Source organism: Rutilus rutilus (assembly GCF_951802725.1).
Source record: "Rutilus rutilus genome assembly, chromosome: 9".
Classification (NCBI taxonomy): domain Eukaryota; kingdom Metazoa; phylum Chordata; class Actinopteri; order Cypriniformes; family Leuciscidae; genus Rutilus; species Rutilus rutilus.
In genome coordinates, this window is record NC_140223.1 from 17,077,998 (window position 1) to 17,101,494 (window position 23,497).

Consider the following 23,497-nt stretch of genomic DNA (forward strand, 5'->3'; position numbering starts at 1 on the left):
ATATGAGCCGCATATTATAGAGGAAAACTGGTTTTAAAGAGATAAAAACTCATTCATGTGATGCTATTGCTCACACCTGAAGCAGCTGGACACTTGAAACACACAGTTTAGGATGGTGGTGCTGTTGGCCTTCCGTGTCAGAAAAGGAACATTGCAGATGCGCTGGACTCAGTCGTCCTCACAAAATTCAATAAATTATTCAAGTCTCAGGCTCTGCATAGGGCAGGTCTCTGCACGAATATTGTTTGGGTGTGGTAAAGTGAAAATGAAGACAATGGGGCAATGTTACTTGTAGTAAAAATGTGAAAAAGGATAAATGAAATGGGTCCACCAGCACAGAATTGTGTATTGTGCATTGTGTATAACATGAACAACACCCCATCTTTAAAGTTAAAGAACAATACAATATTTTTTTTTATTCTTAAATCCAGCTACTTTTGATCACATTTGAATGCAGAATACAATTAATTCTCGTAACGTCCAGATTTTTGGGAATATTTATAAACGTAATCACTTGCGTTTAAGTAATAAGTAAGGTTATTTTAAGTACTGCACATTTCCCCCACTTGTTTTTCTATTTTGAAGCGTAAATAAAACCATTAAAATTGCATTACATACATGCATTAATATTGATTACAGACATATTAACATAATACCAATAAGAAACATTTAATTAGTGTAATTTATAAACTTTTCCAATAATATCAAGAATTGTCTAATAAACGTTTCCTCTTTTTTCTATCCCATGGACATGTATATCATTACTTGAGTATATCATTACTTCACTTCCACCAGCAGTAAAACTATAAGCACTTTTTTCAGCCAAAAGCTCAAACCCTGATCAACAGAAAGATTCGTGAGGACTTTTACTTTGCCTTTTACACGGAAACACACGTCATGACCTTCGCCATCCTCTCAAACAAACAATTTACCCGCGTTCCTGTCCGTCCCCTCATCTGCTCGTCGGACATGAAGTTTTATGTAATTTAATTTCCTAGACAATGACATGTTTTTACAGTACAGAGTCCATGTGCTCAATATGTTTTAAGACTACGTAAATTTCCCTCTACATTAATGCCTGGATGTGTGCGCGCGCTTCTGAGCCACGACCAGTTAATGAAACTGAACTAGCACCTGATCTTCAAACCAGCCAGTGACTCATTAACAACAGAGTAAGCGAATTTATTCATTCATAACCTCTTTGACAGTGTCATGGTGTTGTAATAAGATGTATATTATTGTGTATGCTGCAGTAAACCACAAGCACTCAACCTTGTTTACATTACGAGTTGTTGAACGTTTGTTTACTTGTCATGAGCTTTGCTCAAAAAAGTCTTAACAGTTTTAAAGGCACGTTAATGTTGTTGTCATTCCCAAATTTAATGTATTTAGCATTCAGAAGTCTTTTATTAATGTAGTTTTATGCTATCTTCAAGGTAAAAATGGCGAAAAGAAGAAATGTCTCTAAAATCGTGGTGGCATGCGAGTGGGCATCATGCACTTTCAAGAGTCAAAGCATGGAGGAGTTGAGCGATCATATGTCTCTACATTTGAAGGAGCATCTTGGGGAAGGAGATGCCATGGAGGAACTGGGTAGGAGATTGTTATACATGCATAAATAGACAATTAAATTAGGCAGGTCTACAATGAAGTGTCTTTGACAACATTTGATGATTTGTATGTAAATTGCGTTTATAGCACATAATAAGATTTGATATTGTCTCGTTTATAGAGGATTATCCGTGCCTATGGAGGGGCTGTGAGTTCCTGGCGATGGGAAGCCAGAGTGAGCTCATCGCTCATGCCCATTTCCACATCTTCCACAGCAAGCTGAAATGCATCGGGACTCAGCTGCTTGAATCCCACCCCGAACTGGCTAGTTGCACTCAAGATCTCCACAGCAGCAGCCTAGTCCCGGATGTCTCTGAGGGATTTGTCTGTCAGTGGCAGCACTGTGATGTTAGTATTAGTGTCACTTCTGTTTTACTTAAATATAGACATCATATAATGAGCTTATGTCATTATTTTTGTGTCGGCAGAGTTCATTTAATAATCCGGAATGGTTCTACCGTCATGTTGACATGCATGCACACTGCACTGAGCTTCAGCCGCTTCCTGATCGACAGCAGGCCCTCTTCTGCAGCTGGTCAGGTAAGTGCTTTCTGCAAACCAGGAACATTTTCACCAGTGTTTATTATCCATTTGTCTGTGTGAAACATGTTTGCTCTTTCTGTAGGCTGTGATGCGTTCTTTAAAATCAAGTACCGTCTGCGGGAACATCTGCGCAGTCATACGCAGGAGCGGCTGGTCGCTTGTCCCACCTGCGGCTGTATGTTTTCCAGTAATACCAAGTTCTTTGACCATATTCAGAGGCAAGCAGAACCGGAAGGTCTGTTTATTTCACATCGTTCCTCTTCAATCAAAAACTCTGTTATTTAAGATTCGCCATTAAAAGTCTTAGCTCCTTTCTTATAATACTGCTGTGCTGGCTGAAGTTTTTCCATAAATACATTTTATTGCAGATTCTCTCACATGTGGACATTGTGACAAAGCATTTGCCAACGAGAGGCTGCTGAGAGACCATGTTCGTCAGCATGGTGAGTTCATGTAGTTTGCACAATATATAAGGGTTGGCACGGTACATGAAAAACATCCGAACCGTTCGGTTCGCTTGTCTCGGTTAGGTGCGTGTGTGCGTCTCACGGTTCGACTTCGACGCATGCGCAATGTAGCCTCGTGCCCGTGCTAATACAATTCTAAATCATAAATCAGATGTATGTAGAATAACATTATGATGTCCAGCAATCGATTTAAATAGTACACTGGGTTTACTTAGACATTTAATGAGATCTACTCCACTATGTTGTTCTTTCACGTGAATAAATACATAGGTCGACTGTTTCACAAATGTAGCCTACTTTAATGGTCCAGTGGCAGAACTCTTGCCAAGCGTGTCATAGGTTCATCAAAACCGATTATGTTTATCAGTGGTTGTATATCAAGCAGGAACAGATTTGTGCGAATTTTTCTTTGTGATTTCACCGGAACGAATAGAGAGTCTCCTCAACGGATTGAAGCACGCGTCCGAGTGAAGACTGTGCGGCGTGTGCGCGAGCCACAAGAGAACACTGTATCAGCGCCACTGATACCGGGAACGAGCACTTTGATCACTTGATTAAAAAAACTAATTTCAGCGCTAGATTGCTTCTTATTTAACAAGCGAACGAAACAAATAATTTGCTAGTTAACTGGAGATGTTTTATTTATTTGTATTGGTACATCCGTGCCGCGAGATGTTTCAGAAGTGGCGGGGACAATATCGACCCTGGGGTACATGTCCCACCCGCAAATTACGCCTATGATGACGAGACACGAGGAGAAACTGACAAAGAACTGTCCGACACAGCCCACGTAGCTCTCCAGATGGATGGACCTCCAGGGCCACTGAAAGTTTCCTCACGGTGACCGCTCACTCACTATATTACTTCGAAATGGGAAATCGAGAAGCTGCGTTTTGCAAACACGCCCCATTTATTAAATAAATCAATTAATAATTAGATAATTAAGCTATATATCATATGCTGAAGTAAATTTTTGGAGTGTTAAAGATTAAAAGAAAAAAATAACAACAAGAACCGTACAGAGCCTAAAACCGTGATACGAACCGAACCGTGGGTTTTGTGAACCGTGCCACCCCTACAATATATCGTTATCAATTACTGCTGATAGTAGGGATTAAAATTTATTCGATATGAAATTGTGCATTCTCATTTGCACTATTTTTACATTTAGGTTACCGTTGCTGTCGTATAACAGTCTCTTAATCTTTAAAAACACTAATAATTTAATAAATAACACTGTTAAATTGCAGGATGAATATCCCATTCTTATACTGCCCGAGTGTCCATTATGTTGTAAAGCCTGAATTCACTTGTAGCATGTAAAATTATAGATTTTTTTGTTTTAATGTTCTATTTTTATTTATTTAGACAAAATAGAATGGAATTTTTATATCATCCATAGCATGAAAATCATTTCCAGCTTATGATTATTGGCCAGAATATCGTTCATCACTAAAAATGTAAGATGGTTTACAAAAGAATGACACCTTCTGGAAAACAATATAGAATATTGCTCTTTGTAGATGATTTACATGTTGTCACATTTATTTATATGCCACTATACAATACGCAACTTCACAGTAATGTGAAAATAACAGCATCAATGTTGCAAAATCATTTATTATTATTGTTCTTAAATGATGAAACAAATAAAATTTTAGCTGTATAGCAACTCTCAAAAGACAATAGTGTCATTATTTAGCTCAGTTGAGTTTAGTGTTGATTGGAGTTCAGTGTCGAATTCTGATACTAACTTGATTCAGAGTGTCGGTGTCAAATGAATTTTTGTATTTTTTAAACCTACATAAGAACATTTTAGTTCAACTGTTCTTTTTTTTTTTCTTCTTCAGTGAATCATATAAAATGTCCTCTCTGTGACATGACATGCACATCCCTCTCCACCTTGAAGATCCATATCAAGTTTCGTCACTGCGATGAGAGGCCCTTCCCATGTGACTTCTGCGAGAGCAGGTGGCTGCCGGGAGTTTGCACACTGTCCACATACGCTGAAATAGGACTGAGGAATATATTACTAATATTTAATGGTTTGCCTCTTTACTTTTAGCTTCAAGAACCAGCATGATCTGCGGAGACACATGGAAACTCACAATGAGGGGGCAGCGTACCACTGCACAGTAGAGGGCTGTGGATACTCTTCACGCATGGCCCACACCATGAACCAGCATTATAAACGAGTGCATGAGGTCAGCCAGCAGAGGGTGCTATAACATCAACCATGCTTCATATTTAAAGGGACAGTTCACCCAAAAATTGTTGTTCCAAACCTGTATGAAACATTGACTTCCATAGTATTTTTTCCCCCAGTCAGTAGGCTCCATCAACTGTTTGGTTACCAACATTCATCAAAATATATTTTTTTGTGTTCAGCAGAAGAAAGAAATTCATACAGGTTTAGAACAACTTGAGGGTGAGTAAATGATGACAGATTTTTCATTTTTGGGTGATCTAACCTTTTAAAAAGATGCTCTTAGTTGACCGCATTTGAGTCAAAATGTTGGTTACTACAGAAAATATTTCGGACATGTTTTTTATAGAATGAAATTACAGCCACAAGACTTAGAAACTGAGCCGATAGCATATACGTTTTTGCACTTTTACAGCTTAAATAATAAACATTTATTAATTTAAGTGCTTTAACATAAGGTTTGTATTTCTGCTTTTTTGTCTTGCATCTCTTACTGACGTCTTTTTATTATTATTATTTTTATTGAATTTTTTTATTGTTGTTAATGCGTTAAATTAGTGTAACTCACCATTTACATATGCAAATGTTGTCAATAAAGATCAACTTATATTTTCCCCAGTACATTCTATTAATCAAAGTGTAACTTAAAAATCAAAGTTTATTTAGTGATGACATTTAAGTAACATGTGTGATAACCGTCTTCAGCAGGACAACATGGTCCCGAGGTACAAGTGTCACCTTTGCGACAAGACCTTCTCTTGGTGTTACACTCTCACCCTCCACCTTCGAAAGAAGCATCAGCTCAAATGGCCATCTGGACACTCACGTTTTAGGTATGTTAAAAGCACTACATAATATCTTTGTGTAATTAGTTTCTAAGCTTACAATTAGTGATGTGACGTTTGGCAACGAGGCTTCGAAGCTTGTATAAAAAAACATCTCACATTAAAGCACTGTACCGGAGCTTGATTTATATTGCCATAACCACGTGATCTGTGACATCTGAAGCTTCGTTTTTACACTCAACCACGTGACTGCTTCGTATTCGGTTTCAAAAATAGCACGAACCCCTCGCGCATGTTTCGCAAGTCATTTGCTTCTTTATTAAGAATAAATATTTACATGCGTAGTGTTGTGCATGTTCAATTTGTATTAATCCCTAGTTCACAAGCACTTCAACTGACAATTCCGCAATCATATTAATTTATTTTGATCATGTATGCCTACATGAGCCTTGCCTATGAACTCAAAGGTTTAGGTCGGACTAAGGCAAAAGCTTATATGAATAAGGCTGTATGTGTTGATCATAGCAGATTCATTAAATCTGCTACAGGACAACTATTACAATATATTAATTTACCACATTTTTTTATTTTTTCATAAGTTTTATTCTCATTTGTTCATACATTGTGTTAGTACAATGACACGTGAAAGACTATTATTTATATAGACTTAACACTTTCATTTCCTTATATGATATTTGTAGCACAAACTGATTTATTATATGAAACAATTGAAAAATGGCTGGGTCGTCTGGGACGAAAAGGCAGCTTTTCCACCTTTTGACCACGAGATGACGTTAGTGTGCACCGTGTTTAAAAGCTTTGAGTTGTGAGCCATTTTACGATACAGTTGATGGGAAAGCCTCGGTGCTTCGCAAAGCTTCATTTCACCATCACTACTTACAATTGCCTCTTGAACAGGTACAAGAAGGATGAGGATGGGTATCTGCGGCTAAATATGGTGCGCTATGAGACTGTAGAGGTTACGGAAGAGTTGATCAAGAACATGGCTGAAAAGCGCACCCCTCGCAAGGTCTCCGGTTCAACCGGCCATTCCAAGGAGCCCATGATGCATCCCGACAGCGGCAACAGCACTCCCCAAAACTCTTCGTCGCCCTCTTCTCCTTCCTCATCATCTTCCACCTCAGAGCTCTTGGAGGGGGCTGACAGCAGTGCATTGAAAGGCGATGAAACATCTGTGTATTGTGTGTTGAACACTGTGACTGAGGTGATTGGGGAGCCAGAGGAAGTGTCCCTGCCTGGTGAGCCGTCAGGGGCTGTTAGAGCTCTGGCTGCAGTGGCTAGAGGTCTAGGAATGGATGTGGTGTAGTTTCATACTTATCAAATGCAGTTTCATCAGAGATAACCTGTGTAAGAATACACAATCTGTTTGACCTCCATTAGATCAATGTTTTCATAAACTAATATGTACAGGTCAGAGGATGATGTTCAGCATTATCTGATGTTTAAAATTTTGCTGGTGTTTTATTTAAGGTTTTTTAAATTACCTCAGGTGTCTAATTCTATTTGTAAATAAGAAAATTCTGGTCTGGAAACGTGCTGTTTTTCTTTCTTTTTTTACAAAAAAAAGTTTTACATAAAATTGATCCTCTTTTTTTATCTGTTTTAAAAGATGTTTGCTTTTATTTTATTTTTTTAAATAAATTTCCAGGAACAATAGAGTGAGTTTTTGAGGATAAATAGCTAACATCTACTTTATTTGTCTTGATACTTGTCGAATATTTTGCATATTGTGCTGTATTATTGTTCCATTGTTGCCTGGCTATAGTTGTAAATAGTTGTGTATTTTTTAAAAGCAACGTTCTAAAAGAAGAACAAGTAAAACCACTTTTCTCAGAAAAATCATTTTAATATTTTCTTTGACAAAAAAATCATTTCATAACTTTCCACCACTGTACATTTCATGACTACACTTTGTTTCACATGAAGTGCTTGATATACACGAGTCTGTCAGTTCCTGATGCAGTCCAGCTTACCGAGTATCAGTGTCTCTGTGTGGATGCAAAACAGGTCTATCCATAAGAGGGGTCATCCGTCTAGGAGACCCTGATCTTGCCAGCAGCATTGGGAAAAGTGGGTGTGGTTGGGTGTGTACATAGGCAGCAGGTAGAGTCCTACTGAGCGAGTTGTAATGTGGGAGCCCTGTGTTGGGGTAAGCTGCCGTGAGGAATCCTGGATGCGGTAAGTGAGGGTCCAGTGCAGCATGGTGCATGGCCAGTAGGCGACCCCGCTCGCTCTCCTCTCTCTGGAGGGTCAGGCGATGACGCTCCTCCAGCTGACTCCTTTGCTCCATGGCCATGGACTGCAGAAACGGATCTCGTGGGTAAGCAGGGTGCCCCATCATGGTGCGTTGCAGGTGGTCATTTCTCATTAAGAGGTCCTTGCCCAAAGAGTCTCTACGAGGAAGGTCTAAGCCCCGATAAACATTACGCATAGACTCCCAATGTTGAGGCGAGTAAGGAAGCCTTTCGGCTCCAGGTAATGGACTCATTCCAAGAAAAGGTGAGATCAGCCTAGCCCTTTCGAGACCAGGGTGGCCAGCTGGGATTCCTATTGGCAAATGATGAGTAGAAAGAGGTGAAAGGTTTAAAGCAAGGGCTCTGGGACCCTGCCATGGTTTTTCCAAGACCTTCTGGTGAGTTGTAGCCCCGTGGTCCTGGTCGTCTCTCTTCTCCTCCTTGACCCTCACCTTGCTGTTCTTGGAATAGGGGGGTTCATACTCGACTCTAATTTTCTTCTCAGCTGGCTCCCAGGGTTGGCTATCACTATTTGACCGCTTGAGATCCTCTCTCTGTTGTTTGGGTGATGAACTCTCCTTTACGGCTGGCTTGTCCTCAGCGGGCTGCTGCTCACTCTTGACATCCTCTTCTCTTTTGTCACTTTGGATCTCTTTGTGTTTCTGCTCCTCAGTTTCTCGGGTCTGTTGCGGGAGCTCCTGGGCTTGTGTTTTCTCTCTCACTCGCTCCTCTTCTTTGGAATCATCTGGAGAGGAACCTATGAAGGACTCTGTTGATGGTTTGTTGTCAAGTGCGCTGTTTCTGATGGGGGACAAATGCCTTCCATTTGATTTCTCTTTTGGCTCCCTGCAATGATTGAAATAAAAGATTTGAGTTTTGAGCAAGAACTGTTGAACCAGGGGTTTCCAATCCTGCTCCTGGAGGGCCAATGTCCTGCAGAGTTTAGTTCCAACATGCCTGTCTGGAAATTTCTTGTAATCATAAAGACCTTGACAATACAGTTCAAGTCTGTTTTACTGGTCTTGAAACTGGACAGTGGCCCTTCAGGTGCAGGATTGGACACCCCTGGTTTAGGCAGTTAGTGTCTGCTACACCGTTAAATGGCCCAGACGCCAACATAGTGTTGGCCCACATCTGGTACCAGATGTGGCCCGGATCTGGGCCAACACGATGTTGCTGTCTGGGGGTTGAAAAACATTAAGGAGATCAAACAATTCGTTGGCATTCCCAGTGACTGCTTGGCTAGTGCAGAACTCCTCAGATGTACCCAATTTCTGAAATCTTTCCAGATCCAAGTGCCCATGAAGCAAATATGGCCGCAACCTGTTTACCAACTTTTGAGGATGTTTGCGATAACAGCATCTATCATTGAGGTCAATTGGAATGCTAGGAGATAGTGTTCTGCAGGTACCTTCTTGCTCTTGGCATACTGACAAATTAGCTGGTACGTACCTTTCCTGATCATCTTTGTTGATTATGGAGTCTTTTTTAATCGCTGTTCTGTCTGGTACGGAGGGAGCTCTTTCAGGTTCAGATGGCCTTTGACATAGAGGGGGCGTAGGGAAGGATGAAGGTGTCTGGTGCAGTCTGTTCCAGGGCTCCAGTGGTCCACTTGAAGTTGGCACCATTTTACCATCTTTAGTACCATGCGTTGCATTTGGTGCTATGAATGTCAGAGAGTAATTATTGTCAATCAGGGAAAGACAGATTTTTCACCTGCAGCAGTTGCAGATCCTTTATTGTAAGAATAAATGAATGTCCTTACTTATTGATGGGTTTCCAAGCCCTCCAAAGGCAGATGAACTCAATGTATTTAGGCCTCCAAAGGTGAGTGGCTTATTAAGAGACTCTACACAAGAGATACGTGGGTTTAGATTTTGAGCAGTAATGTTGATCTATTATGAATTCAATTCTCTAGGAAGTAAATTTAATCTCACCATGATGGGGGACTAGACTGTGGAGATTGTTTGGGGTGTGTGGTAAGGATCCATAGGGTGAAACGGAAGGTTGTTTGGGACCTAACAAGACAGATGTAGATGATACTGGATGAGCACAGTTCTGTTTCTGTCAGACATTGTCTTATAACTCTTATAACATTAATGTTTTCTATTACAGAACACTGCTCACTGAGATCACAGGCATTCATTGATGTTGTAGCTTTGTCCATTTGATCTAATACGGTTCCAGTGGTTTTGCTAAGACATGTTTCTGGATTATCTTTTTACTTCCAAAATATCTGGAAGTAATGCTTTTAGTAATCATGAAGACTTTAGCTGGTTCAGGTGTGTTTAATAGGGTTAGATCTGATCTCTGGAGGACAGTGGCCTTCCAGGAGTAGGATTGGACACCCTGCCCTAACCTTAACCCCTAAAATCAGTGGGAAGTAAATGGATTGTAATATTGTACCTAGTGCCTATAATCTAATTAGTTGATAGGGATGTTGTTCCAGAATCAACAAGATGGTGATCCAAGAACATCCTACTTGGCAAAATTACAGTCACTTGTGTGGATATGTTCCTACCTGCATTAGAGAGGATGGTGGAGGGGCGGGGTAAATCACGTGGCTGCAATCCCATGAAGCTCGAGCTAGACGATCGATTAAAAAAATCAGGCTTAAACCCAAAGTCTAATTTATGTGGCTCAATCTGCATCTGCTTCTGTAACACACAGGAATGGAAAAATGGTTATAGATTAAATACGAGTTTAAAACTAGATATATTGCATATCTTGAAAATGAACAATTATTTGATCTGAACTTGCCTTAATTTTCTGTTGATGATGGTAAACCTGCCATGCAATGTGGACATGCATTGCACACCACTTCCCAGATTTCTGAAGTAAAAAAAAAACAATGTGAATAATGGGTAAAGCGTTTTGTTCTTGGTTTACAAGGTTAATACAAAGAGCTGAACAATCACATGCAAACCTTACCTTTGGTTTAGGACACATGGGGTCTAGGAGCTGGAAAATATGTAATAATACAATACATTATTATTCTTATATTTCATTACTGATAGACAGAACAGCAGTAAATATTTAATGAGACACCTGAACATATCTGGCTCAGATTTTTGGTCCATTAGAGAAGCCATGCAAAGGATGATAAATTGAAACCTACTCTGGAGTCCCTTTGTAAAAGTTGGTGTGGCACTGATCCTGGTCTTGAGACCACATCTAGAGGGTTGGAAGCCTGCAGATACAAAAACTTTGTGAGTACTGTGTCCATTTTTAATTAAATTATAAACATGATGATGAATCCATAGGATTCACTGTTTTTCCTCAGCACACTTTCTCTCTTATGAAAGTAATTTAAGTATCTAAGTGTGGCTAGACTGGAATTTTTTCATATATTTTTATTTCTGGCCTTTGAAACCAGGCTTTGCAGATGTGGGGCTGAAAATAAACAGTTTGCAGAATCTCATCTGAAAGCCATAGAAAACCATGAGACTTTTCTTCTCTCTTTTTTTTATTTCTTCCTTTGTGGGAGGTCATCTCAACTTAAGAAATATCAAGTTATTCACAAGCTTCTTTCAGTGTCAAGGCCTTTTAAGAATGCTGTGTTTCAAACAAAACAGACAGCTGAGAGACAGAGTGGCAGGCAAACCTTGGGCTGAAAAGCTCCCTGGAGAGAGCTGAATGGTCCAGCAGGTGGAACCATAGGAGGTATTCCAGTCATTACTGACGGATACGACGGGACCAACTGTAGGGAAACCACAGAAAAATGTCATTAATGTCAGGAATCAAAAGTCTGTTCATGCTGATTCAGGACATAAAAGCATTTCTTTTTATGGCTTTTAAAGTGAAATCAAAATGTCCCATTTAAAACCCTATTTAAGCTATGCACATTCCTGAAATTATTATTAAAATTATAATTAATTATATAATTTACTGGTATGTTAAGATTTTTATTTTATTTTTTTATCTTTAATCAAAATGTAATAATGTTGGAGCTGAAGGGAGTTCAAGTTGCGGCTGATAATAAATATTTATATGTGGCACATTAGTAATGCTAAACTGTGTAAACTTCTAGAATGAATCACTAAAAGGACCATGCCACTCAAATCACAGGCCATTTACTCTTGCCAGCCACCATCAGTGTTTTTGATACAAAAATTAACAAAAATGTAATGTACGCCAGAATACTTTGTTGTATGAATATCTGAACATGCATAAGAACAATAATGTGCATAAGTAATGTTTTTATCGCTTGTTTTTGCTCCTTTTTTGCCTGTATTTTAATCTGGAGATTCTGTACTCTTTCAGAAGATGCGTAATAGGGGCGCTACCGTATAACAGTGAACACACGGTAAGCCGGAAAATTCTGTCAATGGCAGGAAAAGAGTTAAGTGCTCAGAATTTATATCTCGTCTAACTTACATTGTGTCTATGAAAGGTGTCCACTTTAGCGGGGTATTTGTCAAACTGCAAGAAAAGAGGGAAAAAAGATATTTACCTTCACTTAGTAATTTTATACATTGCAATTGGTGTTTGATTACTGATGTATCAGTATTTCTCCTCACTTGTCTGGCAGGGGTACGCACCAGTGGTGCTGATGGGCTGGGCATGATGGAGTTGGGGAATGGAGTGAAGGTGTGCTGATGTGTGTGTTGGTGTGTGTGCTGGTGCTGGTGGAACTCCGTGCGCAGGTAGGCCTGGGAGGCTAGCGCTCCTCCTCGATCGACAGTCTGGGAGGCCAGGAACCGAGAGTTTAACTCCTGCCGCAGTAGGTCGTGATCTAGAAGGTGCGCAAGAGAAACAGTGAATATGCAAGAAAGATTTCAGTCACATTTTGATGGTGCGGTCTGTCTGGTGCAGCTGTACCTGTGTAGGGACCTGCGGATGGTGCACTGGGCACTGGCAGGGGGCTTCCTGTTAAGAGGGGAGGAGGAGGAGGCAGGGCTGTCGTTGGGGCAAACATGTTGAGGTGTTTGGAAAACGGGATGATTACAACGCTCCTCTTCAACTTGTGCTGATGCACCCAAAGTGCACAAGAGTTTGTATAAACTGCTTTGGAAGGTGAAAGTTGTTTTCCTTCAGTCTTTCTAGGGGTACTTAAATATCTCCTTGTGGCATCCTGCCTGCTGTTTTCTGATCACGCATTTGTGGTATTAGCAACATCAGCAAGACCTGCGGGTCATAAAATATCGAGTGAACACATTGGACACCGGGCCAGCCAAGAAGAGCAAAATAATAAGAGAATCCATCAAGAACATCAAGAAATAATAAAGAAACACGAGTGAAACTAGATTTTTACATCGCTTTTTCCCAGAAAAACACTATCGTTTTCTGAACCAAGTTAAAAGGGCCCACCACAAACACACTGTGATATTCTGGTCCCAAAACATGACTTGTGTACCTCCTTCAGTGTAAGTCATAACAAGTTTTTACCTGTTTTATAATTCGCATTTGAACATTAAAATTTCAAATATTGTTAGTTTGACTATCTTTTGTTATGTTTAAAAAAATTAACTGATGGGTTAAACTAAAGCACATACTATATACAACATTGGCGATGGTAGGTCTGTCTTTAAAGTTATTGTTATAAAAAAATTACTATGGAGAAAATTAATGTGATTTTAATTTCAGAACCTGACTCTTGTGCCCTATTACTTATTAATATTAAAAATAAATGTTTTTGAGCACCAAATCATCATATTAGAATGATATATGAAGGATCATGTGACACTGAAGACTGGGATAATGATGCTGAAAATTCAGCTTCGCTCAGGAATAAATTACATTAAAAAATATATTCAAAACAATTATTTTTAATTGTAATATTATTTCACAATATTACTGTTTTTACTATATTTTTGATCAAATCAATGCAGCCTTGGGAATGAAACTTACTGCCCCCAAACTTTTGAACAGGAGTGTATAAACGATGGCACAGTGCAGTAATTGTGTCAATGCAAAGATAACAGTGTACAATGAGGTAAGCAGAGCTTGTAAAATAAATAAATAAGGAGAGAAGGATATCTCTATCTTTACAGCATTAGTCTTTTCACATGCTGTTATAGCACTGGTGACTTTGGTTTCACAGTGACATTTACTGGTCCCTCCCGGGGGTGGGGGTCGCTAATAGTGAATGCAAATGTGATGAAGGGGTGAAATCCCTTAGGGATTCGCCCATCTATACAACCTGCAATTACCTCCTTTTGAACAGCACTCATGCACATAAAGCAAAGCAGTAAATCTCTTTTGTGTCGAGCTGTCAATTTGGGCCTTTTCTCCAGTGCTGCTGTATCTATAGTGAAAGGTCTTTTGAGAACCCCATAATGGATTGTTAGCTTCTCCAAGGGGTAGACCTCCTTTCGCGAACACCAGGGGTACACAGAGGAGGGAAACACAAGGAGCAACTTATTCGCCTGAGCTGAGCTCCAAATCCCTTGTGATGAGCTGTTTGCATTGAATAGGGTGACACAGCGGCAGGGGTCATTCAAACGTTGGGAACAGTAAATGTGTGTGGAGAAACAAACTAAATGTAAACTGTTTGACATCTGAAAATATAAGGTGTTTAAAGGTGCTTCCAGAATGCAATATTTCATATGCTCTTCAAAATAAAGAAGGGAGTTTTCGCAGTCATGCAATAAGTTAAAAGTTCTTAAAGGGACAGTTCATCCAAAAATGAAAATTCTGTCATTAATTACTCACCCTCATATCGTTCCAAACCCGAATGAAGATCTTTTTTGATTAAATCTGAGAGCTTTCTGTTCCTCCATTGACAGCTACACAACTACCACTTTGACGCTTCAAAAAGTTCATAAAGAGATTGTAAAACTAATCCATATGAATTGAGCGGTTTAGTCCAGATATTCTGAAGAGACATGATCACGTTAAATGATGAACAGACTGAATTTATGCTTATATTCACGTATAAACATTCATCAATTCACACATCAGTTGTGGTAAACAGAAGCTCAAGCATGTTTGCTTGACTTGCGAGAACCAATGAGGTTCATTCTCGTGTTACGCAGCACGTTTGAGCTTCCTCAAGAACCAATGAGGTTTGTTCATCATACAGTATAAAGTGATCGTGACTCTTCAGAATATTTTGACTAAACCGCTCAATTCATATAGCCTGACTACGTCAGACTTCGTACTTCCACTCAATTTCATTTCGCTTCTGTACTCAGTCTGAGACCGCGTCATAGCTTTCCGTTTTCCTCCGGCCTGAAAACAGCCGGCCAATCAACGAACAGAGGGCGGGCTGAGAGCCGTGACGTAGACGCTGATTGTACCGTGGATGCGTAGATTTACTTCACATAATCTGCAAAAGTCGTTCACAGCCATGTTCACTCCGGTATTTCGCTTTGAGTTTACAGTGGAAGTTAGATGTGGCTGAGCATGCGCATAACACACGCCATAACCAAACGTTATGTGATTGGCTTACGGGTAACCAATGATTTTAAGCTTCAGACTAGCGCCCCCAGGCGGTAAAGAAAACGTTTTTCTATTACGGAACTCCAGACTCTCTCTACGAAGCAAAGCGAAGTAGCAGAGTCTGGTATTACCAGGCTACAATTCATATGGATTAGTTTTACAATCTTTTTGTAAACTTTTTGAGTGGTAATCAAAGTGGTAGTTGCGTAGCTGTCAATGGAGGGACAGAAAACTCTCAGATTTCAGCAAAAATATCTTCATTTGTGTTCCGAAGATGAACGAAAGTCTTACGGGTTTGGAACAGCATGAGGGTGAGTAATTAATAACAGAATTATAATTTTTTGGTGAACTATCCCTTTTAAAAATAACTCTTAATAATCTAAAGAACCGTTTTTAACTATAAATAACCTTTTGTACAATGGAAAGGTTCCATGGATGGAACCATCAATGCCAATAAGGAACCTTTATTTTTAAGAGCGTAAAGTGCCAGACCAGCATGTTAGTCCTTAATGAGATGAACGGGAGAAATGCTGGAGGAGACAATAAGTCTCCAGAGAGGAGAACAGACAGTCTCCATCTAGTCCGTAATGAGTGGTACAAGCCACATGGCACAGCTCAATAGCTGGACTGGCTACAGACTAATCAAGTAAAGCTAAATAATAAGCAAGCACAGAGAGTCCTTAATAGACCCTTGGATCATAATGGGGCTGGTGTTTTAATCTAATTTGCATCCAGTTAAATGAAAGAACAGTGTGTGATGATGTACCCTTCCATCAAACGAAGCAATGACGAGCGGTAAAAATAAACGAAAATATTTGGCTTGTGTGTATAAGACTCGTTTCGATTAAACTGCTTGTTTTCAATTAGTGTCATGGCACGGTAATGCTCTATTTTGATGCAGGTCAGGAATTAAGCTAAGCCTCTTTTTGGAGCTGTCAGGCCACCAGCGAATTTGTCTTCCTGTGTCAGTTGGCAGCTCCCTTCCCCAAGCCATTTTTGTCATTCATCAAGCCCATTACTGGCCTAACCCTTCCAGGCATGCAGAAACGAATGGTCTAATCCCTTCATTCTCACAAAGACAAGATTAGCTGGAGGTTAAACACTCGTGTTCTTTAAATTTTGTCCTTGACAGGGTGCCAGGGGAAAGCTCTTAATCTCGTGAAGAAGCAATTGGAGGGAGCTTTGTGTGCATACAAAAGTAGACGAGCGCAGCTCAGGCGGAGCGCAGGTAAGCCCTCCTAAAAACTACACTTAATCTTCAAATCATAAACCTGTTTACTGTAGCCGGTCCTCTGCGGTTTTGCGCTTGCAGATGGCGGAGACGTCTCATTAATCATCCGGTGGCATCGAGGGCCACGTGTGTTATTGCTAGGGCACAGTTGGCAAATGACTCAAACTGAGAAACAGTTGCTCTTGGGTGCTGACAGGTTCCCACATGGTTTTTTAGCTCACTGTGAATGAAGCCCACTTAGCTAAGGTGCATCTGTTCGGCTGCACCTCTCTCAGACACTTAGCCACATTTGTGCGAGCAACGGCTATCTCAGAGAAGAACGCTACACGGTTGGATTTCACCTGTGTGGAAATGAGCTAACACAAATACTCACTTCTGATATGTTCAGGATTAGTCGTCAACTGAAAACAGCTAAAAAAAAGCTCCTACCTCAATGTTTCTGCACCCTAAGTCTGAGTCGTGCATGGATTTACTAGAAAATTGGCGTTCCAGGCAGTCCAGGCTGTAATCTGGCAGGTTTAGAGAGCTCTCTCTGGTGCAGCGTTCAGCAGGCGTTCAACAGCTCTTGAATAAGACACAGGGGAACAGTATCTCTCTGTATTCTCAACTTGCCAGTCTGTCTGCAGGATCACAGTCTGTGGTGTTGGGTATCACACAGACTAAGCGAACACTTCCTTTATGGCGCTGCTCTCTCTCTCACTCTCTCTCTCTCTTTTTTCCAGTTAACACATCAAAGCAGTAAGCCAACTGGGTGGTATGCATAGGATTTTTACGCTTACTGTGATTTATATGGATCAAAACTGTAATATGTGCAGATCGTGGCTATGAAAGTGGGATTCTACACACAGTTTTTTGTTACAATATTTGTATTTACCAAAGAAGGTATACGAAATGAACACTACTTGACTGCAGCTCACCATAATGCCTATTTATAGTTTCTTAAACACAATTCTATGTGTTTTCGGTCCTTTTTAATCTCTCAATTCACTATTTTCTCCTAAGAAAGGATCACATGTGTCTCATGAGTTTCAGAAGAGATCTCAAACTCAAACTGCTCTCCAATTTGGTAAGATACTAGATTACAATCAAAAGACCATTTTGTGTTAAAAAAAAATGTCATACAAATCTTCACATTTGTCTGAGTTGTGCTAGCTACATTAAAAATGTTATTATTTTACAATTAAAAGACAATTATGTATTTTTTGATAAAGTGGAAGTCTATCATTTTAATATAGAGAGACATTTACTTTGTCAGAAAATGTTTCTTTTGCATTTATAGTTTAATTCAGAGACAATGTTTATACTTAGATGGAACAGACTGATTTATACTGCATTTCTCTCAGTTTTAAAGTTTTAAAGCTTTAAACCCAAATAACTTATTTCAAAAAGTGCAATTCCTCCTCTTAAACCTCATCAGTCATATACAGCATAAGAATCAAGCCGTATTTGAGCAAGTCATGGCTTGTTATCATCAAGTAATCCCTTCACAAAGGATGATGTGAAAGGCCAGTTCAGGACACAAGCTAAGGACGTATAAATTGCTGTGAGCAAAACGACTGCATTCTCCCACAGTCAGTACAATAGGCAGCAATGCCCGGCATAGAGCGGTTTCATTATTCAGCGCTCAGGTTTCGTTCAGTCGGGGATTAGTGATGGGGATGTAGGCCGGCCGTGCACACAATGTCTCCTGAAGCCTGTGGGATGTGTTGTACCTCCCGCTTCCGAGAAACCGAGCCCCTGGAGCGCCAGTGAAACAATCAGCGGCGTGGAGGACGCTAGAGACTCAGATCCTCAGCTTTAAAACAGACTCTTAAAGCGGCTTCACTGATGATAAAGGGCCCGTTGTGAGTCTTATCACAGTGGTCAGTCACGGCTGTAACGTGTGTGAGAGCTGGGGGCAAAGCGAGCGCTAAAGTTGGATAGTCAAAGTGTTTATTTGAGTTGTGTTGAAAGCTCCAAACAGTCAGCTGTCTGGCTGATGTCTCAGCAGCGGCGATTTCAGCTATACACTATCCCCGACGCTCGGGCCAGGCCCGGCTCGGGTTACCCAGCGAACAATGCCAACTCTGTTCTGACTGCCTATCTCACAGACTCCGTTGTACTAACATGTATATCTATGTCTGCAACGGACAGGGGATGAACAGATTATACTATGGCCTTGAATAGTTTCGCTCCTACTTTGAAGGTGGCTACAGTGATCATGCCTGTGAAATGCATTCTGGGCCCTGTATAGCATATAATCTTAACACATCCTTAACAAGCATTGCAGGAACTTAAAAAACTCTATCCAGGCCAGTCACCGCACCTCGGCCAAAACTGAAGCAAAGACAGCTCTGTGAATAGCATTTGAGTTATTCCTGGCAGAAACATGTTACGGCTGTGAGTGTTGAGGGAAGCTGTCAACTTTTGACAGCCGAGTGTCGGGCGGACAGATTACACAGCTCCTCAGCAAGCCTTCTCATATTAGCATTAACAACAAACAACCATAACAACAGAGTCAAACATAGTACAGTGCTTATACTGGAGAATGTGGAAAAAGTTTTTAAAAATATAGTATATTTAGAATATAAGCTTGGCGTGGCGTGGTAAGATTATGCAATGTTTTTGAAAGTCTCTTATGCTCCGCGTGGATGCATTTTTTGGATCAAAAATACAGTAAAACCAGTAATATTGTAAAATAATATTACAATGTTATATTTAATACGTTTTAAAAATGCAATTTTTCCTGTGGTGGCAAAGCTGAATTTTCAGCATCATTACACCAGTCTTCAGTGTCACATGATCTTTCAGAAATCATACTAATATGCCGATTTGCTGCTTTAAGAAACATTTCTTCTTAAAAATCAATGTTGAAAACAGTTGTGCTGCCGAATTATGTTTGTGAAAAGGTTCTTTGAATAGAATGTTCAAAAGAGCAGCATTTAATGTGTCCTTGCCGAATAAAAGTGTTTTTTTTTAAGCGTTTTTAAGCGTTGAAAAGTTAAATATGACAGATATTTGCACCCCGTGCAGTTTGAAGATCAGAAATGTCATTAATTTCAAGATTTACATTAAGGAACAATTTCAAATCGATTAATATTTGAGAAATTTAATTAAAAAGCATTTTATTTTATTTACTTTTTTATTGTTTTAAGTTTATCAACTGTTACTTAACTAATGTTGTTTTAGCATTTCCACAGATGCAATGCAAAACCCCCCCCCAAAAATGTCATTACCGTTATGCTTTATTACCTCAAACTTTCTCATGTACAATATAAAAAATTCATACCGTCATACATTATACCAAACTTCAGGTGATGTTTCCATTATTCCACGAAAAACTGACCCTAACTAAAGAATCACCTATATTTCACCAGACTTTGTGTTAATAGTTTGTCTATAATTGTCATCAGAACTGTGCTGTTGCATCTAAATAATACACAAATACAAAGGAAGCTGATTAGAAATATGATATGTGCCATTCAATGAAGTGATGTCTAATTAAAAACTGAATTCCGAGAAGCATCTGGCAGAACACTGAGAAAAAAAGAAAAACAGATCCTGAAAGCTGTCTAATCCTCCTATGATTGAGACAAGCGTCCTTTAACTCAATTGCATTAAGATGGCTTAAGGTTTAATAGGCTTCTCAAAACACTATGTGCTCACATCCTTTCTGTTACATTTGCAGGCCAATCATGGTGCTAATTGCAGCAAATTACAAGTCTAAAAATATCTTTCACAAAACACAAAAAAACAGTTTGCACACATAGAGCGCTGCCTCCTGTACATACCAGCAGTCTGACCCAAGGCCGTGACCCATCATTCCGGTGAGACCCCAGCCCAGTGCTGGTGGCCAGACCTTGGCCCCTGCTGACAAAGTGCTAGACAGGAGCCTCCAGAGCACCCAATCTTACTTAAAGACGTAAATTCCATTATCTATTGCTGGTGACCCTATGAAAGTAATCTGGTTAAGTTCTTAAGTGCCTCTGATTTGATTTCAGCACGCTTAAGTAGCAAAAACTTCATGAAGTAAATGGTGATGAGTGATATAGAGAGAAGCAATTGTGGTTTTCATGAATGCTTCATGACTGAAATGTGTAAGTGTGCCAATAAAAATAAATGCAAGGACTGAGTGTCTTGTTAAATAAATCAGCAAGGCTAAAGTGTTTTTGGGCGGTTTGGCTGTGGAGTGTCCAATCCTCAATCCAATTAAGTGGAAGATTACCAGCACGTACTTGGCCTGAACGTACCCACCTCCTAAGAAGTTATCGAGAGGCTAATTGGCTCTAAGGGTATTGTGTTTTACATCCTTGTACTCAATCCAGGGGATTTGTCATCATGCCATCTGCCCAATGCAAGTATAACATGTCTTTTATATCTTTTGTTGCGCAATTCATCATATTACAGAACGGAAAAGTCATGATGTTCTGAACCTTCAAATCTTTCTTAGCCTGGGGAAAAAGCCATGAACTGCACCCGTCAAATGTCCAAAGCAATAAAATGAGAATATATACGTTTAGTATCTAGAAAGATCTTTTTGTGCAGAGGTTTGTATTTATAACACCATGTATCACAGCATGTGATCTAAATGAATGCACCAGGAGTTCATCTACATAAGTCAGCTGATTTATTGCCAATAAATAAGAGCTAAACACATTTCTATTATTACTAAGAAGTCAACGTAATTATACAAATGCCCACTAGAGGTTCCCAGAGGATTTTGTCTCATTGGAGTAGGAACTGATGTGATGACACTATCATTAGATAATTGAGTCTATCTATCAAAGCTATCAAGAGGAGTTAGATATAATGGTTGCTAATGAATTCTCACCCAGGGAGGCAAATAAACACAACATAAATAAATAATGTGCACGTTATAAAATGTGACCAATGGAATTTGAAGAGATTTACATACCTTCATTTGGAGGAGGGAATGTCTCTGTTTGTCAGAGCAACCTGCAATATTATTAATAAGTTTCAGTAAAAATGATCCATAAGCCAACACACACATTTTAACCACAAGAGGACACTGTTTCACCACTGCAAAACATGACAAGCTCCTTCACTGTTTAAAAGACCAAATGCCTTCAAAGGGAACACACTGTCACTACACATAATAATTTTTCCATGCTTCACAACAGGAAACAAAGACATAGATGCAATGAAATCAAAAGAAATGATTATTTTAATCAAGTTTGATTCTTATTTAAGAATTGTTGTACTGAGCTATCCATTTCTCTCTAGGCAGTTCTCGTCTTTGCTGTAATATCTAAACGCACAGCAAGAAGCACAACCAACCCAAATCCATCAAATCTCAAGACCTTAACATTTTATTAGATTTTCCAGAGGCACTTACCCCAAATGGCAATGAAAAGATAAGACAAGGAGGACGATAATCTCTCTGGTTCTTCTCAGTGTAATCCAAAATACTGCCAAAAATGTTTTTCAACTATCCAATGCTTTTCAGAATACAGTTAGTGTGTTAAAAAGTTGCTTTGTTGCATGTATAAATGAAAAAGATAGGTCCTTCCAAAATCTAGGAGCTCTGACAAAGTGTTCGTTTCTACACTTTGATTATCAGAGCACGTATGATGTTGAATCCTGAACCAATCCTTTCCAGAGACTGAATCTGTATCCAGTAAAATCCTCCAAACAGAGTAAACATTAGGCTTTGAGTTCCTTCACCACCAACAGATTAAACGCAAATCCACCCGAAACAGGTTTGTGATCATCCAGGAGATCCTTTCCAGAGCGTGTCCGGCTCAAGAATGCCCCCTCAGTAGCGAACCGTGCATTCCTGTGATCCCTCCCTCCGCGGACACTCCCACCGCCTCCCACACCTCCCTCCTCAGCCCTGACAGCGGCACCCCAGCGGAAGAACAATTACAACACTCTCCTCCTCTCTGTTCAACACGTACCTATAGACAGTCTAGTGATTATGGCCATCCTCTTAATTACAGGCCCAGAATAACCAGAGGGGACAGGCGACGGGTCAAGAATGCTGATGAGACGGTTCCACCTCGCACCGAAATGAGACTTCGCTCTCATTGGGTGACGTCGTCGACTCCAATTAAAGCTGCTGTGCTGGTATGCCACCACGCTTCTTTGTAGGGTGAGAGAAGGATAATATGATTAAATGCAGTGGTTGCATTTGTACCCGTCACAGCTTATTATAAACGCGTCAAATAAAAGTGAATGTCATGCACACGGTGTTGTGGAATTCTTAGAGATCAACCAATCGCAGAGCTCCTCATCAGACAGAGGGCTGTAAATGTCAGCGGGAAAAGGGCATGGCGAGATGATAAATCACAAGACGGGGTATTATCACAACAGATATATCACATAATTTATTAGAACCGTCAACACCCCCATGGGAGGAGGCAGATGAAAGCTCCCTGCACTCTTCCGTTGCTAATGCGGTGTCCTCTCTGAACCGGGGATGGGCTCTCTGGGGGAGATAGCACAAGACTTCAAAGTCCATGGCCTGCCAAGACCGCGGGGAGGTCTCATTCAGTTGCTGCCCCTGACGGCCCTGAGGGAGTTTCTAATTGCATTTCACAGGCCCTGAACAAAACAAGGCCTTGTTCAAGCTGAAGTTGGTCCTCCTGCTGGGACGTAGCTGTGATTTGCGACTCCTCAGCGGGACGTGGATCTTCAGCGTGCCAGCGCCGCTGAGAAAAACAGTTTCAGCTTCCTTCTTCTGACTGCACGCACCGGGAAGCCGATTGGCAGATGAATATGCGAGTGGCCGCGACACCTTCCTTCTCCCCTCGGAGGGTGTTCGATCTGTGGGACTGGAGGCAGATGTGTTAAGTTGAAAAATGAATACAGACCTACAAGAGAGACTCTAAATCGTATGCAGGTCACCAAATATCATCAAACAGAAGAAGATTAGGGGGTTTTCTTTTCATAATTTATAAGCTCCAAATAACAGCCAATGTACTTTCAACTGGGTCTAGCTGAGCCTGATGTTATTGCTGTATTTTATTATCCTGACTGTGGGGATTTGATGTCTAATATCAGCAATAATATCAGTC

At 40.2% G+C, this 23,497-nt stretch overlaps 2 protein-coding genes across 3 annotated transcripts; one reads left to right on the forward strand and one right to left on the reverse strand.

The window, feature by feature from the left end:
- The first annotated feature begins 836 nt into the window (after nucleotides 1–836).
- On the forward strand, nucleotides 837–7,510 carry LOC311296832 (histone H4 transcription factor). The gene is made up of 10 exons (XM_084418796.1): nucleotides 837–1,172; nucleotides 1,437–1,593; nucleotides 1,733–1,959; nucleotides 2,040–2,151; nucleotides 2,237–2,389; nucleotides 2,523–2,597; nucleotides 4,472–4,592; nucleotides 4,687–4,825; nucleotides 5,533–5,660; nucleotides 6,531–7,510. Exons 2-10 carry the CDS (start codon nucleotides 1,443–1,445, stop codon nucleotides 6,937–6,939), a joined length of 1,515 nt encoding a protein of 504 aa, XP_084274922.1. The 5' UTR covers nucleotides 837–1,172; nucleotides 1,437–1,442; the 3' UTR covers nucleotides 6,940–7,510.
- auts2b (activator of transcription and developmental regulator AUTS2 b) lies at nucleotides 7,463–22,233 on the reverse strand. Of its 2 annotated transcripts, none has more exons than XM_084418795.1 (14): nucleotides 21,817–22,233; nucleotides 21,376–21,416; nucleotides 12,689–12,994; nucleotides 12,409–12,602; nucleotides 12,245–12,289; nucleotides 11,472–11,567; nucleotides 10,986–11,057; nucleotides 10,799–10,828; nucleotides 10,628–10,699; nucleotides 10,389–10,524; nucleotides 9,805–9,885; nucleotides 9,633–9,716; nucleotides 9,320–9,530; nucleotides 7,463–8,713 (listed from the first exon to the last, which is right to left on the reverse strand). In XM_084418795.1, exons 3-14 carry the CDS (start codon nucleotides 12,783–12,785, stop codon nucleotides 7,603–7,605), a joined length of 2,229 nt encoding a protein of 742 aa, XP_084274921.1. In that variant the 5' UTR covers nucleotides 12,786–12,994; nucleotides 21,376–21,416; nucleotides 21,817–22,233; the 3' UTR covers nucleotides 7,463–7,602. The 2 variants fall into 2 exon arrangements, with proteins under 2 accessions (XP_084274921.1, XP_084274920.1); XM_084418794.1 differs by having other exon boundaries at nucleotides 12,388–12,602; nucleotides 21,817–22,230.
- Between the last annotated feature and the right edge of the window lie 1,264 nt (nucleotides 22,234–23,497).